At 40.1% G+C, this 16,320-nt stretch overlaps 1 protein-coding gene across 1 annotated transcript; it reads right to left on the bottom strand.

Moving 5' to 3' along the window:
* Positions 1 to 5,005: 5,005 nt before the first annotated feature.
* On the bottom strand, positions 5,006 to 10,772 carry LTB4R2 (leukotriene B4 receptor 2). The gene is made up of 2 exons (XM_070727199.1): positions 10,533 to 10,772; positions 5,006 to 7,680 (listed from the first exon to the last, which is right to left on the bottom strand). Coding segments are annotated over exons 1-2 (1,140 nt in total). The 5' UTR covers positions 10,535 to 10,772; the 3' UTR covers positions 5,006 to 6,542.
* Between the last annotated feature and the right edge of the window lie 5,548 nt (positions 10,773 to 16,320).

Raw genomic sequence — 16,320 nt, forward strand, 5'->3', positions numbered from 1 at the left:
CATCTGGTTCAGTTCCAAGCTGGGAGAAAGACACTGGAAACATGGAGGCTGATTGGAAAGATGGTTTATTGATGAAGCAGAACCACATGGATTTGTGGTTCTGGATAGCTGACAAAATGGAGTTGAGAGTAGAGAATTTTATATCTTCTTTGGGTTTTGCACTTGAACTCCCTGTTCCAGTGCAAGGTATTCTATTGGCTTTTGTCAGATTCCCATGGGGTCATAGCTGGCTCTATAGGCAAAAGAGAATATGTAAATCCTAAGAGCTAATTTGGTCAGCCTCTGACTTGTTGTTTATCTGAGTTCCCAAGTAAAGTTTGGACTTGCTCTGGGACAGTGGAATGAAAGGGTGTTTGAAAGGGTGTTGGGCAATTTCTATTGTGTCTTAATGGCTTTCATCTGTTCTGCCCAGCTACGAATGTAGCAAAAACATAGATTGTTTGAACTTATTTTAATCAATAACCGACTACTAATAACTGTCTTAGTAGAGGTCACACACAAATCGCAAAGCAGTATTTTCTTACAAAAGCCCAACTGTGAATTAGTTGTCATTAACAATTGGCATAAGTTCAGAAAGTCTTAAATCATAGAATAGCAATTAGTCTTTGATAGCTCACAAAGTTTGGCAAAATGCTTAGAAGTTGTCTTCAATAAACAAACCCAAGCAGATAAGCAGGGCAGAGATTTTCCAGACACGAGGCACCTCGACAAACACACAAATTTCAAATGTTGTTTCCTACAGAGATTCAACTGCCTCTGTTTTCCTTAAGCAGATTCTGGGAGTGGCCACTTAGTGCCAAGTCTTACTCCTGAGGAGATCTCCTCTGGAGTAATCACCCCTGTCTTTTGGCAGTTCTGCATGCTCATGCATTAAGAACAGGAGAAGCCTCTTCTTCCTCATCACTGCTATGAGGTGCTGGAGATTCTGAAGGTCCTGACTGAATTTCTGCCTCTGGCACCAGGTCCCCATTAGCCTCCTCACTGTCTGACTTGGGTGCCAACTGCACAGGTCATTGGCACATCACCAAGTCGGTGCTCTCTTTATCAGGATTTGCTATCAGCTGCATCTCTTAAGTGCTCATATCTGCTGTGGACTGTTAAGGAAAGGGGGGTGCTTTCTGTCTCTACAAAACCTGTTTCTCAATTTCTCCCTTTGGAGAAATATAATATTCTGATTATTATTGTTGTTGTTGGTGGTGGTGGTTTTCAAATCTTTTCTTTTAAAATAACAGTAACAATATATCTCTTGAGCATTTCTACACTGTCACAGCATTCAACTTTTGTTAAGGCATTGATGATTACATTTTATCTTAATTCATTCATTGTATTTACATTTACATATTTACATAGTTACAATTTTCTATGCTTTTTTAGCTTTCCCCTTTTCTCTTTTTAAGTCTAATTCACTGATACCATTTTTATCATGTGTTGTAATAATTTGAGTGGTTTTGTCCCCATAAATCTTTTGTGAGTTCATCCATTTCAGCACAGTCATAATTTATTATTTATTTATTTATTTTATATATATATATATATATATAATGGTCTTGGTATATTCGGGTTTCTTCCTGTGTAGGATTTTGAAATTTCTGGCGACGTTTCAACGAGGTCTCACTTGTCATCTTCAGGCTGGTGTTTCTGTCCTTGTTCAAAGGTGAACACTGTGAGACCTGAGCTGCCTTCCTTCTATAAATACTGGTGGCTGGGTGTGGTCTGATGGCTCAGCATACCTCAGCTACATCAACAACCCCAGATGTTACCCCACTGACTCACCAGGAAGTTTCTACACAACAGGCAATTGCTGAGCCATCAGACCACACCTAGCCACCAGTATTTATAGAAGGAAGGCAGCTCAGGTCTCGCAGTGTTCGCCTTAGAACAAGGACAGAAACACCAGCCTGAAGATGACGAGTGAGACCTCGTTGAAATGTCGCCAGAAATTTCAAAATCTGACTATAGTTGTTTTCAAGTATTCCTAAGAGATGGAGCTCTGGTATGAATTATATTGTTACTTTACTTATTTCCTGGAGTCATTTATGTATTTTGGACAATATCTTCTTGCTTCGGGACATAACCACCAGATATGAAAGAAGATGCCTTATGTTTTTTTTTACTTTTCCAACAAACTGAGTTCAAATTTGGGTAGATTTTAGCTAATCTAACTGGAGCTAAGTGCTATCGACAACACATTTTATAATCATTTTTCTTTATATGACGCCTATTTCGTTAATTTAAGATTTTTGTTCCATACTTGTTTCCAGTCTGCCAAGAGAATATTATGTCCTATATTTTGTGCCCATGCAATCATGGGTCCCTTAAATATATCTTCCATTCTTTCAAATTGTCACTAGATAATTATAGGATTTGGAGATAATTTTATTTTCTGGGCCTGTCAATAATTTGTCTAGTGTTTTTAGTTCTGTTTCAGTTCTATTTTCTTCCTTGTCTTTTTTGTATCAGGACTGAATTTGTGCATATGGCCACCAATCAATATTTATATTTTGTTTAGCTACTTCTTCTCTACTTTTTATTTTTCCGAGTCTATCCAAGATATCTTTATATTTAATCATTTTGCTACTATCTAACATCTTTGCTAGTGTTGGGCGAACCAAACTCGCACAATTCGGGTCCGTACTGAATTTTGTGATGTTCGGTATGCCGAACCCAAACCCGAATTTTTTTTTTAATCCATGCTGAAGTTCGGGGTTTGGGTTTGACATTCCCTCAAATACCGCAAAACGCTGCCACCCAGGAGGAGAGTGGGGAATCCCATCGTGGCATTCCCCACCTTCTTTTGCTTGCCGCGCTGCAAGCAAAAGTAGCTGGGAAACCCCACGATGGAATTCCGGGGGTGGAGTTTTGATGTCACATATACTTCTTCCTGATCTCCCTTTACTTGCTTGGAAGAGAGGCCAGAAACATAGCTAATTCTATAGTGTAATGGTTAGCACGTGTGACTTTGAATCTAGCGATTGGGGTTCAAATCTCGGTGGAACCACCTTTTTGTAATTTTTAAATTTTTATTTATTTATTTATTTATTATTAGTATTAGTATTATTAGTATCATCATCATCATCATCATCATCATCATCATCATCATGCTTCTTTATATAATAAAAGGGGTTTGGGTCCTTTTAATCCTTTCTTAGTGGGAAAAAGACCCTCCAGCTCTTGGGGGGCAAAAGGGAATCTTCCCGATGTGCCCATGGAAATAATTAATAAATGATGATGATGATGATGATGATAAATAAAAAAATAAAATTTATAAAATTAAAAATGATCATCATCATTATTTATTATTTCCATGGGCACATCAGGAAGGTTCCCTTTTGCCCCCCAAGAGCTGGAGGGTCTTTTTAATGATTTCTTTTTTTCCCATTAAGAAAGGATTAAAAGGACCCAAACCCCTTTTATTATATAAAGAAGCATGATGATGATGATGATGATATTAATAATACTAATACTACTAATAATAAATTAAAAAAATTAAAAATTAAAAATGGTGGTTCCACCGGGATTTGAACCCCAATCGCTAGATTCAAAGTCGAGAGAGCTAACCCTTACACTATAGAATTGGCTATGTTTCCAGCTTCTCTTCCAAGCAAGTAAAGGGAGGTCCTTTCAGCAAAAGGAGCTGGGAAATCCCACAATTTTGACATCACGGAGTGTTCGGGTTCAGGTTCAGGTTTGGTGACATCACCCGAATATTTTGTAAAGTCCGCCCGAATCTGCCGAACCCAAATTTCGTCGGGTTCACCCATCGCTAACCTTTGGGTATATGATTACTTCCATTGTGGACAGCCAATTTGGAATTTTGATATAATGTTTTTTCTTTATCGTGATTAATGCATCTGCAATGATAGGTTTATGGAAGTATTTAGGAATTTTATCTTTACTCAATACAAGGAGTGCCATCCAGTAGGTAAGTTGTGGAATTCTACAGACAAAATGTGACTGTTGTTTAAGTTGACCCAGTCCCTTATCCATGTTGCATGAGCCGAGGTGGCGCAGCAGGTAGAGTGCAGTACTACAGGCCACTAAACCTGACTGTAGATCTGTAGGTCAGTGGTTCAAATCTCATCACCGGCTCAAGGTTGACTTAGCCTTCCATCCTTCCTAGGTGGGTAAAATCAGGACCCTGGTTGTGGGGGCAATATGCTGGCTCTGTTAAAAATGCTATTGCTAACATATTGCAAGCCGCCCTGAGTCTAAGGAGAAGGGCGGCATAAAAAAAAATGAATGAATAAATAAATAAATAAATAAATTTATTTTCCAGTCAGGGAGTCCAAGGCCACCTCTACTCTTACTATCTTGTAGGTCTATTCTTTTGATTCTTGGTTTTTTATTTTGCTAAATAATATTCTGCTCTTTTAATATTTCCCAAAACATTTCATTCTTCTAGGAGGGATATATGCTGACTTTCTACAAGTCCAATTAATTTAGGGCAGTGTCCTTCATCTATAGCTTGCTGGGGAATTCTGAGAGTGGAATTTAAAGTCCTAAAGTTGCCAAAGTTAAGAAACACTGTATGTTGATAGTTATACCTTTGTAAGACTGTAATTGAAAACCACACAGTCAATATTTCAGTAACTCACAAACACGGATAGAAAAGTATTTTCCTCTGTTGCTACTGTACCTGTGTTGGAGGAGGCCAAGGGAGAAATGTGGAATGCATCCTATTCAGAAGAACTATGTCATCATCGTCACCATCCTCACCCTCCTCATCCCACAATGAGATGAACCACATTGTGTTTCTGCCATGAAGCACCCACACAAGGAAGAGATCTTGTTTTATCTTGTCTGGGCCTATTTTTAACAGGCCTTTCAGACAAATATCCTCCCCATAAAAATTGGCTGAATACTTTTTTAAAAAATGCAGATCTCCTTCCTGTCTAAAAAAAGCATATTTTTCACCGATAGGCATGCTAAATTTCAGTTATCTGAATTTTCCCATCGGCTTTGTCAATAAAAGGACACAGGGACATAAATGGAACACACACAATCATTTGTATATAATAACTAGTTTAATATTGTAAACAACCCAGGACAAATATTTTTGGCCTATGCACATATGCACTGGGGGTTTTCAACCTCAATTCCTGCATTCCTACTGGCTGCTGTAGTATACACAGAGAAGTTGTCTGAAGTAAAAAGAGATTCTCCTTTTGGTTTTTATCCTCCTCCTCCCCCCTTCCTCCTATCTTAAAAAAGACCAAATGCATTTCTCTGCTTTTAGGAAATGTGTATGTTGGAGGAATTATGCCTGCAAGCAGATAATGAAAGAATTTACTGCAGAAATTCTCCTGATTCCTTTTAGTTTATCAGAAGACAGATTGCAAATATTCCATGGTGAAAACTTAATATGTTCTTTTATCATAAACCCATAGAGCCAGATTCATGTTTATGTGCTTGTGTGAGAATCAGTTTGTTCAACTAGTTTCTGTCAATAATTTTTCCCTTTTTCACTTAATTTTAAGATATTTGAGAAATTATATTTATTTTTTTCCTCATCCAAATATTCCTTGTAAATAACCCAGTGAAGGGTTACTAAAAGTTTTATTACCACACTGTGGGCATGGCTTATGCTGAATTTTCTTTCTACATCTTTCAGTGCAAATTGGGTGCTCTGGGGTGGAGCTCCATTTTTGCTACCCCACTCCATTCTCCCTCCGTCAGGGCAGTAGTCCACCTCTGAAAAAACCTATAAGTTATTTTGAAGGAGAGAGGGAGGGAGGGAGGAAGGGAGGCAGACTACTCAGGGTAAAATGCTCCCGGTTCAGACTAGTTTGAGTATATCTATAGAAGCAGGAGGTGGTAGCAATGGCAGCACGAGTTTCCACCCATCTGTCTGGATATCACTATTTAATTTTTTAACCCTCTGTGCATGCAAAAAGCCTTCTGCACATGCGCAGAGGGTGAAAAAGCTTGTGTGATGATGGTGTGCATGTAAGTGAAGTGTGCATGAATGTAGAAAATGTGTCTGTGCGTGCACAAAATGTGCACTTCCAAACCAGTAGGGAAAGTAAAAAGATTTCACCATTGAGGCTACTGGCATACAAACATTCATGAACAATTTATTTACTAACAGATAAACAGCCTGTACGTGCTCAAAATCAACCACAGATCTTTGCTCTTTTCATGAGTCAGCCTAAAGCCTAACTATGAAAATAAAATTTAAAAAGAAAAACCCTGTTTCTTCAAATGGATGTGGCAAGAAGAGACAATACAGTCATGAAAAAACAGGGAAGCAAAGAAATAAACAACACTGCCATTAACCTAGATACAGAGGAGAAAGGTGGAAGAGAGAGAATTACGTATGTCATGTAGTGTAGAAATGTTACTGACACTTTTCTCTGAATCTCGGTTTTGCACAGAGAGCAGGCAAGTAACAGAGCTGGAATCCATATTTCACAGGCAAATAGCTTCAGTCTTTACTTTGTAAGACCTCTGTATGAAATATTGAAGAACTACCCAATCAGTGTTGGGTGGAGGAACTGGTTCTGCCCAAGGCAGTTTTGGAAATTCTTGTGTAGTGATTCAGTCTAGGAAATGTTATGTGTTGTGCCATCGGTCAGCCTACAATCTGTGTCCTTGCTGACCCTATCACAATTGCCCAATAATTGTTGGTCCAGGTTCACAGATGCCCCAACGCCTGGTGTTAAGTCTTTATCCAAATTCTTTTGAGATTGAGACCTCCGTCCGAGCCCCTCGGATGCTCCCTCAAAGAACTGGGCAATGAAATTGGCACCCGAAGTCTTAATGAGATTCCCAGCGGCAAAAACATAGAGCACAGGGTTAATACTGCTACTCAAAAAGGCTAAGGCTGTGGCTCCTGCTCGCCCATTCTTCCAGGCCTGTCCCAGTCGTTCTGCTGTTTTACCTGAGGTTAGATTGGAAGCCACCTGTATCATGTTGATGATGTGGTATGGCATCCATAGGACAGCAAAACAGATCACAATGGCCACAATCAATTTCTCAGTCCGAGCCCCTTTTCTCTTCCGTACCCCCCTGAGGCGGACAAGAATGGCAGAATAGCAGCCAACAATAATGGTGAATGGAATCACAAAGGCCACCACTGTCTCCATAGTGAAATGGAAGATGGTCAGGCTCTTCCTGGAGTGGCAAGGCTCACAAATGCGATATTTTAGTGAGGGTTCCTGCAAGACGTGGCGGAAAAAGAAAGCTGGCAGAGACAATAAAATGGCCCCCATCCAAATCCCTATCAAGATCTTGACTACCAGGTTCTTCTTCCGGATGGCTTGGGAATAATAGGGCTGGTTGACTGCCAAGCAGCGATCTGCGCTCATGAGGGTGATGATGAAGATGCTAGCGAACATGTTGATGCAACACAGATAATACACCCCTTTGCAAATGGCCCAGCCAAACAGCCAGTCCTTGAAGATAAGGAAGAGGACAAAGAAGGGTGTCAGGAGAAGAACTACTCCATCTGCCACTGCCAAGTTTACGACCAGAAGGCAGGTGACTGAGCGATGGCTTGGCTTCATTTTCCAAAGGATGCTCCAAATCACAAAGAAGTTCCCAGGTAGCCCAATCAGGGCAGCCAGGAGGAGAAACACAATGCCAGTGAGGCTGGAGGTTGAGGAGCTCACAAGGGTGCGGTTTCCTGATGTGAGCAGGCAATCATTGGTAGTAGCATTCAGCAAATGGAATGAGGGTGCCCTGTTAAGAAGGAAGCCATGGAGAAGTTTGAGATGTCAAGAGATGGATTATGCTTACACCTCACCCACTACCAAAACTTAATTTTGTTCAACATACTGCTTCATAGCACTACCAATAGCACTTAGACTTATATACTGCTTCATAGTGGTATATAAGTCTAAGTGCTATTGCTAATAGAAATCCAATAAATAAATAATGCTAGGAAGCCCCCTCTATGTGGTTTATATAGCATATTGCCCCCCAAAAGCTCGTTTCTCATTTTACCAGACAGATGGAATGTTGAGTCAATTATGAGCTGGCCAGGATTGAACTCTGGGCAGCGGGAAGAATTAGCCTGCAATACTTTATTTTAACCACTGTGCTAACATGACTCCCCTATTTGCAATAAGCCAGAGGTGGCCTTGAAATTATTGGTCCCACAAGATCTAATCTCTGGGACATGTTGGGCATATTCTTTTCTCATTCTATTTGCTTTTCTGATTGTGCTACCTCTCATATTGGCTTCCTTACCCAAATGGGTGGTCTCTGGTTGCTTCTTGAATTTTGCTTTGATAACAAATGTACTTTTTTTTTTCAAGAGATTTTTCTGTTTTTCTTTGAAAATGTTTTGCTTCTCATCCAAGAAACTTCTTCAGCCGCTGGGATGAGAAGCAAAACATCAGGAACGACCTTCCAGCAGAGGTTGTGAACACCCCAACTCCAGACATTTTCAAGAGGAGATTGAACTGCCATCTGGCTGGGGAGGTATAGGATTTTCTGCTTGAGCAGGGGGTTGGACTTGATGACTTGCAGGGTCCCTTTCAACTCTAAATGAATGAATGAATGAATGAATGAATGAATCAATCAATCAATCAATCAATCAATCAATCAATCAATCAATCTTCCAAGAAAAAACAGAAAGTTTAGTTGCCCCTCGAAAAAGCACCTTTGGGACAACCATCCCTAGATTACTAAGAATCTCCATAGACACTAAATATACTGTATTGTACATCCGATATGTAAGACAAAGGTAGTATATCATAAATGTTATTGAAATGTGGTAAATAATTAACTATATGTAAGTATATTCAACTCCGAAAACCAACTTCTGATAAGAAAGGGGCTGTATATAACCCTTATATATGTTTTGTGTTTGTTTGTAATTTGTATTGTCTTATCATTAATTATTTTTTATTAAATTAGAGAGAGAGAGAGAGAGAGAGAGAGAGAGAATTTCCATAGACATTTCCCTCCGTGCTTTTACCATTTTAGGGCAGTCTAGGGGTTCAGCAGTTAAGACACTAGGCTTGTCGTATGGAAAGATGGCGGCCCAGGTTCAAGACCCAAGCATCACGAGACAGGATGAGCTCCTGTCCTCACCCGACTCCTTTGAAAGTGTGCAAAAATGAGCAGATAAATAGGTATCACTACAGTGGGACGGTAACACCTCCCCATGATGTCATGGTGGTCACATGACCATAGAAAGTGTCTTCGGACAGTGCTGGCTCAATGGCCTTGAAACTGAGCTAGGCATCTCCCCTTATAGTCAGCAACGACTAGTGGAGTAAAATTTGCAGGGACTCCTTTTTTTAGCTTTTAAAAAAATTCTGGCTATTGCATATCCAGTAGCCATGAGTTTCAGTGCCTCAGAAAATTCTGTATGACTAATTAAGGAGAATTTGTATTTGTAGTTGGCATTGAAATGAAGGATACTTGGTGTTCTCTGAGCCTGGTAATTTTCTTGCAGACGTTTCATTATCCAAATTGAATAACATCATCAGTGCTAGTGCTAGAGATTGTTGACGGGTAGTCATAGATAGTGACTAGCACTGCTGATGTTACATCATTTGGGTAATAAAATATCTGCAACAAAACAACCAAGCTCAGAGAACACCAAGGTATGGTGCAAGGCAATAGGGGTTCTATTTTATCTTGCTTGTTTCTCTGCCAATCATTTGCATTTGACCGCTGTGAAGTTCACTGACTAAGAAAAACACCTCTATTTTTATTGTCTTTGTCTATTTCCTTCCCTATCTGAATAACATTTTAAGCCATGGCAAACCTCCTTTCTGAAATCTCTTTAGTGTTCCCACGTACCAAGGAAGCTCCAACAATTTTTTAATGTTTGATTTTCCTTTTGAAATAAAACAATCAAAACCCACTACAGTGTTCCACTACTTTAGTATGTGTTAAGAAGAAAAGTCTTTACTAAACCTGGTTATTTTATTTTCAAATTCTTTTCTCCTAATACCTGAATTTTCCATTGCAGTAAAATATAGGTCTATATCTTTCTGTGGCACTCAATTGAAATGCACAAATAAACAATAATGCTAAACAGAATCTGGAGGGGGGAATCTTTCTTTCTTTCTTTCTTTCTTTCTTTCCTTCTTTCCTTCCCTTTTCTTTTCTTTTTCTCTCTCTTTCTCCTTCCTTCCTTCCTTCCTTCCTTCCTTTCTCCCTCCCTCCCTCCCTCTCTCCCTCCCACATGGAATTTTGGTTTAATCCTTTGCATGCCATTATCATATCAGTATCTATAAATTAAGATGAATTGTGACTGTTTGGATAGCAGCATACATAAATATTGTTCTGCATTCTTTTCATACATTTCTGTTAATTCCTCTCATTTCCAAATTCCCAAGCAGAATGATTCAAGGAATCCCCCAAATATTTCATACAATGTGACGGCTTCTTTACCTGCCTCACTTCCCTTCTTTTTCTCTTGCTTGATCTGGGCCTCAAGTGCCACCTACAATCCGCCCCGAGTCTTAGCCGCCCCGAGTCTTCGGAGAGGGGGGGCATACAAATCTAAGTAATAAATAAATAAATAAATAAATAAATAAATCCTTTCCCCAAAGTTAAAAAAAATTACTTACATGGGGAATAGCCATCCACTTCAGATCACAGATGGACCGGCGTCTCCTGCCTTCGCTGGATTAACAGTGTCTTCATAACCAGTACTTTTTTCATGCAAAGGTTGCTTCTCTTACTGCTCTTCCTTTGCTTGTCTAGACTAGAAGCTGGAATGAGATTGAGTAATGGAAGAGCAGGGGAGTGTCAGGGAGGCTGGCTCAGTCTGCCGGCACAAACTCACAGCCTTGGATTTTCCAGGCAACCTCCAAGTTGGGACTTGCCAAAGGAAAGAAGACCACACCCCTGGCTTTTCTTCCTCCAACAAGTCCCAACTTGGAAGTTGTGCCTACAATATATGTATCCTTCTTTTTCTTTTCATTGTCCTTCCTTTCCCTTTCAGCCTTAGCCTTCTGCTCAGCTGTCAACCATCCCTTCCTGTGTCATTCCTTCATTCTCAGAGATCTCCCTCTGCCTTGCTTCAGAAGGAAGGGACTCAAACCACATTAGCATTATCTGGGGGAAGCTGAAAAACCAAACCCCATCAAGCAGACAGGCAAACATTTATCTGTCCTTCCCTCTCTGTGCAGTTTACATGATGTACTGGGTGAGTTTAGCTAAATGTTTTTATGTATTATTTTACTACCAGTACCACTATCAATATCGCTACCGATATACTGTACTATTTTTTAAATGCCTTATAGATACAGTGACCATACATTATTTATTACCCATATTTTTTGGAGTATAAGACACATATTAGTTTTTTTGGGGAGGAAAATAAGAAAAAAAAATCTGCCACTGCCTGCCAGCATGCACTGGTATTCATTTGGCTAGCATCCTTGCAGCAAACAGCACATTATCACAGTCTGATTCAGCACGAGCAGCTATTTGGTGATTGGATTGGCCTCCCAGAATACCATCAACCAGCTGTTCCAGACTGGGAAAATCACCACAGCCCATCGCCGTCTCAGTGTGTTGTGTTTTTGGCTTCAATGCATCACATTTCTGGCCTCTGCATTTTTTTTTTTGGTGATGCGCAGAGGCCAAAAATGGGGCATGTGGAGGCCAAAAGTGCAACACAGAGAAGTCAAAAATGCAACATGGGGAGGTGACAATTGCTGGCAATGGGCTGTGGTGATCCCTGCAGCCTGGAACGGGTCTAAAGGGGAGCATGTGGAGGCTGAAAACATGATGCACAGAGGCTGAAAATACCCAAAGGGCAGGGGTTGGTAAGTGGGCAGGGTTTCAGCAACATTCGAGAGGGGAGTAAGTCTTATACTCAAAAAAGTATGGAAATACAGTGATACCTTGTCTTACAAACTTAATTGGTTCCGGGACAAGGTTCTTAAGGTGAAAAGTTTGTAAGACGAAACAATGTTTCCCATAGGAATCAATGGCAAAGCGATTAATGTGTGCAAGGCCAAAATTCACCCCTTTTGCCAGCCTAAGCGTCCGTTTTTGGGCTGCTGGGATTTCCCTGAGGCTCCCCTCCATGGGAAACCCCACATCCGGACTTCCGTGTTTTTGAGATGCTGCAATTTCACTGAGGCTCCCCTCGCTGGGAAACCCCACCTCCAGACTTCCATTGCCAGCGAAGCGCCCATTTTCGCGCTGCTGTGATTCCTCTGCTGTGATTCCCCTGCAGCATCACAAAAACACGGAAGTCCGGAGGTGGGGTTTCCCATGGAGGGGAGCCTCAGGGGAATCCCAGCAGCACAAAAACGGGTGCTTCGCTGGCAACGGAAGTCCGGAGGCAGGGCATCCCAGCTGCGGCGGTGGGTTTGTAAGGTGAAAATAGTTTGTAAGAAGAGGCAAAAAAAAATTTAAATCCCGGGTTTGTTTCTCGAAAAGTTTGTATGACGAGGCGTTTGTAAGATGAGGCATCACTGTACAGACAGTCTTTTATTTCAGAAAGTTGTCCTATTATTTTACCTCACTTTTGTCTTTTAATGTGACTTACGGCCATAACTGAACCCCAAAGTTTTGTTGCAATGTGAGACATTTATTAAGTGTTTTTTGTCTCGTGTTGCAACCTTTCTTGCCACTGTTGTAAAGGGAACCACTGAAGTTGTTAAGTGAATCAATGCAGCTGTTAAATTAATAATACAGTTGTTGAGTAAATTCCCCATTGACTTTGCCTGAAGTTGCAAAAGGGGAACACATGGCCCAGGGAAACTGCAACCATCATAATCATGAGTCCATTGCAAAGCTTCTGAATTTTGATAATGTGACCATGAGGTTGTAAGTGTGAAAAACAGTCCTAAGTTGCTTTTTGCAAAGCCTTTATAACTTCAATGGTCACTAAATGAGCTGTTGCAAGTCAAGGACTGCCTATATTTGGATCATTAAACTTTTAATGTACAAGTGGTTCCACTTTATGCAAAGTGTTTCCCATTTATGTGAAAAGTACAAAAATGGAGTTGCCTTTTAAAAATAAGATATACTGTTTGATTTTAGATACTTAAAAAAAATATATATGCGCCTTTTTCTTGGTTTTGTTCTTGAATTTTACTTTGCGGAGCAAAATTATAAACATAAACCTTTTTTAACCCTGCTGTTCTGTTCGAAAAAAGTTCCTAATGTTATGTTCCCGGGTCACCCTGACCCGGACCGAAAACTCTTCATTTGCAGTGCTTATGTTTGGTCTTTTTGAAAGCTTTTTTCACCTGGAAACATGTTTGAACATTTCTGCATACAATGGAATGAAAATTGAACTGAAAAAATTAATCCTTATTGGTTTATTTTGCACATAAATGTGCCTCCCCCCCCGTTTTTGTGAAAGTTTTTTCAATTTATGGATAGTTTTGCTTGCAAAATCCATTCTATTTTACTAAAGTTGGTGTGGGATTGGTAGCTTGAACATTTCTGCACACAATGATATGAAAATTGAACTGAGAAAATTAATCCTTATTGGTTTATTTTGCTCATAAATGGGCCCCCATGCTTATACTCAAATAGGCTTATACTCGAGTAGGCTTATACTCGAGTATAAAATGATATGGTCTTATATTCAAAAATAAACCAATAAGAATCATTTTTTTTCAGTTCATTTCTATTTTTCTTATGTTTAGGATTGTTCAATTTAGTACAGTATATCAAAACTTTTGAGTTTATTGATAATTTTGCCTGCAAAATGCATTCTATTTTACTATTCTATTTTGGTGTGGGATTGGTAGCTTGAACCTTTCTGAACATAATGATATGAAAATTAAACTGAAAAAATGATCCTTATTGGTTTATTTTGCTCATAAATGGGCCCCCATGCTTATACTCAAATAGGCTTATACTCGAGTAGGCTTATACTCGAGTATAAAACAATAAACCAATAAGAGTCATTTTTTTCAGTTCATTTATATTTTTCTTATGTTCAGGATTGTTCAATTTAGTATATCAAACCTTTTGGGGGAAAATTCCTTAGGGATTTGTAGCCTTAAAAAATATAAATTGACACGAAATTCAAAAAGGATGGGGGGAGGGGCTTTTTGATCAAAATAAAAATATAAGTCTCAATTTTTCCAGTTCAATTTTCATATCATTATGTTCATAAATGTTCAAACTAGTTTTCCAGTGGAAAAAGTTTTCAAAAAGACCAAATTCAAGTACCTAAAAAAAATCATTTTGATCCGGGTCTATATGACCCGAACAGAGTAAATGTGACTTTTTTTTTGCCAAGAAAAAAATTTTTCCCCCACCCCCACAAATATTTTTTTGATGATCAGCATTGTTAAATTGAGTAAATGAATGCGTAAGATTTTAAAGAATATTTCGGATTTGGAGCATAAAAAAATAAAAAGTGAAAATTGTTGCAAGCAGCCAGGGGGGGGGGAGGCCTTATTTCTGATGTTAAAAAAACAGTAAGAATCATTTTTTTCAGTTCCTTTATATTTTTCTTATATTCAGAAATGTTCAAGGTACCATTCCCACACCAACTCCAGTAAAATAGACTGCATTTTGCAAGCAAAACTATCCATAAATTGAAAAAACTTTCACAAAAACGGGGGGGGAGGCACATTTATGGGCAAAATAAACCAATAAGGATTAATTTTTTCAGTTCAATTTTCATTCCATTGTGTGAAGAAATGTTCAGACTACTTTCCAAGTGAAAAAAGCTTTCAAAAAGACCAAACATAAGCACTGCAAATGAAGAGTTTTCGGTCCGGGTCAGGGTGACCCGGGAACATAACATTAGGGAGTTTTTTTTTTTCAGCAAGAAAGAAACCTCCCACCCCCCCAAAAAAATTCTCATAGAGAGAACCCCTGAAATGATGAAAAGTCATGAAATTTCAAGTTTCAGATATGCAGGGAAAATTTTTTACAGGGTCTCAAACCTTGATTTCGGGTCTCACAGACCCGAACAGAACAGCAGGGTTAACTCTTATGAGCTTCTTCCAGATTTTCCCCTTTTTCAGATTTGAAAAAAATACTAATAGTATTAAGACATCCCATGGATATGTCTGTATGCCATTATGAGCAGGAGGGAAATGCTACCAGTTCAGTCCAGTTCGGGAATACTGGTAGTGACAATTGCTGGTGGTTTGGAGAACTGTAGTAGTGGCAGCGTAAGGCTTCCCCAAGCCACCTGGACCATTTTCTTGTTTTTAACCCTCTGCACATGTGCAAAGTCTTCTGTGCATGCAGACAGGATGAAAAGCATGTGTGATAGTGGCGTATGCATGAAACACAAACCGTGTGCTTCTGAACCAGCAAGGAAGATAAGTAGATTTCACAGCTGATGAAGAGGTTGACTTGTCTTGCACAACAAAAAGCTTAAACGAAGTGGATAATCTAATAATTGAGGGTCAGTTGAAGATTTGAAGTACCCTTAAAATCCAGACTAACTCTGCTTTTTTTTGAAGGGGGGGAAAAAGCATATTTGGTCTTATTTTGAGGTGAATAAGAGAAAGCATGTGAGGTGTAAATAGACCTATCAATAAAAGAAGAGAAAAGGATATAAAGAAAAGGAAAAGCCTTCTCCCTTTTGCAGTATCAGAATTCAGAAGAGAGTAGAACTGCAAAGGACCCTGGAGGTCTTCTAGTCCAACCCTCTGCTCAAACAGGAGGCCCTATATCAGCTTTGCTTCCATGTCAGATATAGCAATGTTTTCCCATTCTCCTCAGCAACACAACAACACAGGCAAGTCACACAGAAAAAAAATGTAGGCCTTAGCTGCCAACAGCTTCCCACTCTTGTGCTAAGTCATTGTTTGCTTAATCCAACATTTCTCAACCTTGGCAACTTTAAGATGAGTGGATTTCAACTCCCAGAATTCCCCAGCCAGCATGTTTACCAAGTCACAATATATAGGTTTATCAAATTATTCTAGGTCAAAATAAGAAAAAGGAAAGGGAAGGAAAGGGAAAGAGAGGGGTGAAGAGGGGAGGGGAGGAGGAGAGTAGAGGAGAGACGAGGAGTGGAGAGGAGTAGAGAGGAGTGGAGAGGAGGGCTTGAGAGAAGAGAAGAGGGGGGGAAAGGGGAGGAGAGGAGAGGAAATAGGAGGGAGAGGGAGAGGAGGAAAGGAGAGGAGGAGGGGAGGGGAGAGGAGATGGAGAGGAGGGGAGGGGAGGAGTAGAGACAAGAGGAGGGGAGAGGAGGGGAGAGGAGGGGAGGAGGGGAGGAGGGGAAGGGAGAGGGGGTGGAGGGGTGGGGAGGGGAAAGGGGGAGGAGAGGAGGAAGGAACAGGAGAGGGAAGGGGAGGGGAGGAGAAGAGAGGAAGGGAAAAGAGAGAAGGGGTGTAGGAGGAGGGGAGGGGGGAAATGAGGGGGAGAAAAGAGAGTGGGAGAGGAGGGGTGGAGAGGAGAGGAAAGGAAAGG

Source organism: Erythrolamprus reginae, chromosome Z (assembly GCF_031021105.1).
Source record: "Erythrolamprus reginae isolate rEryReg1 chromosome Z, rEryReg1.hap1, whole genome shotgun sequence".
NCBI lineage: Eukaryota > Metazoa > Chordata > Lepidosauria > Squamata > Dipsadidae > Erythrolamprus > Erythrolamprus reginae.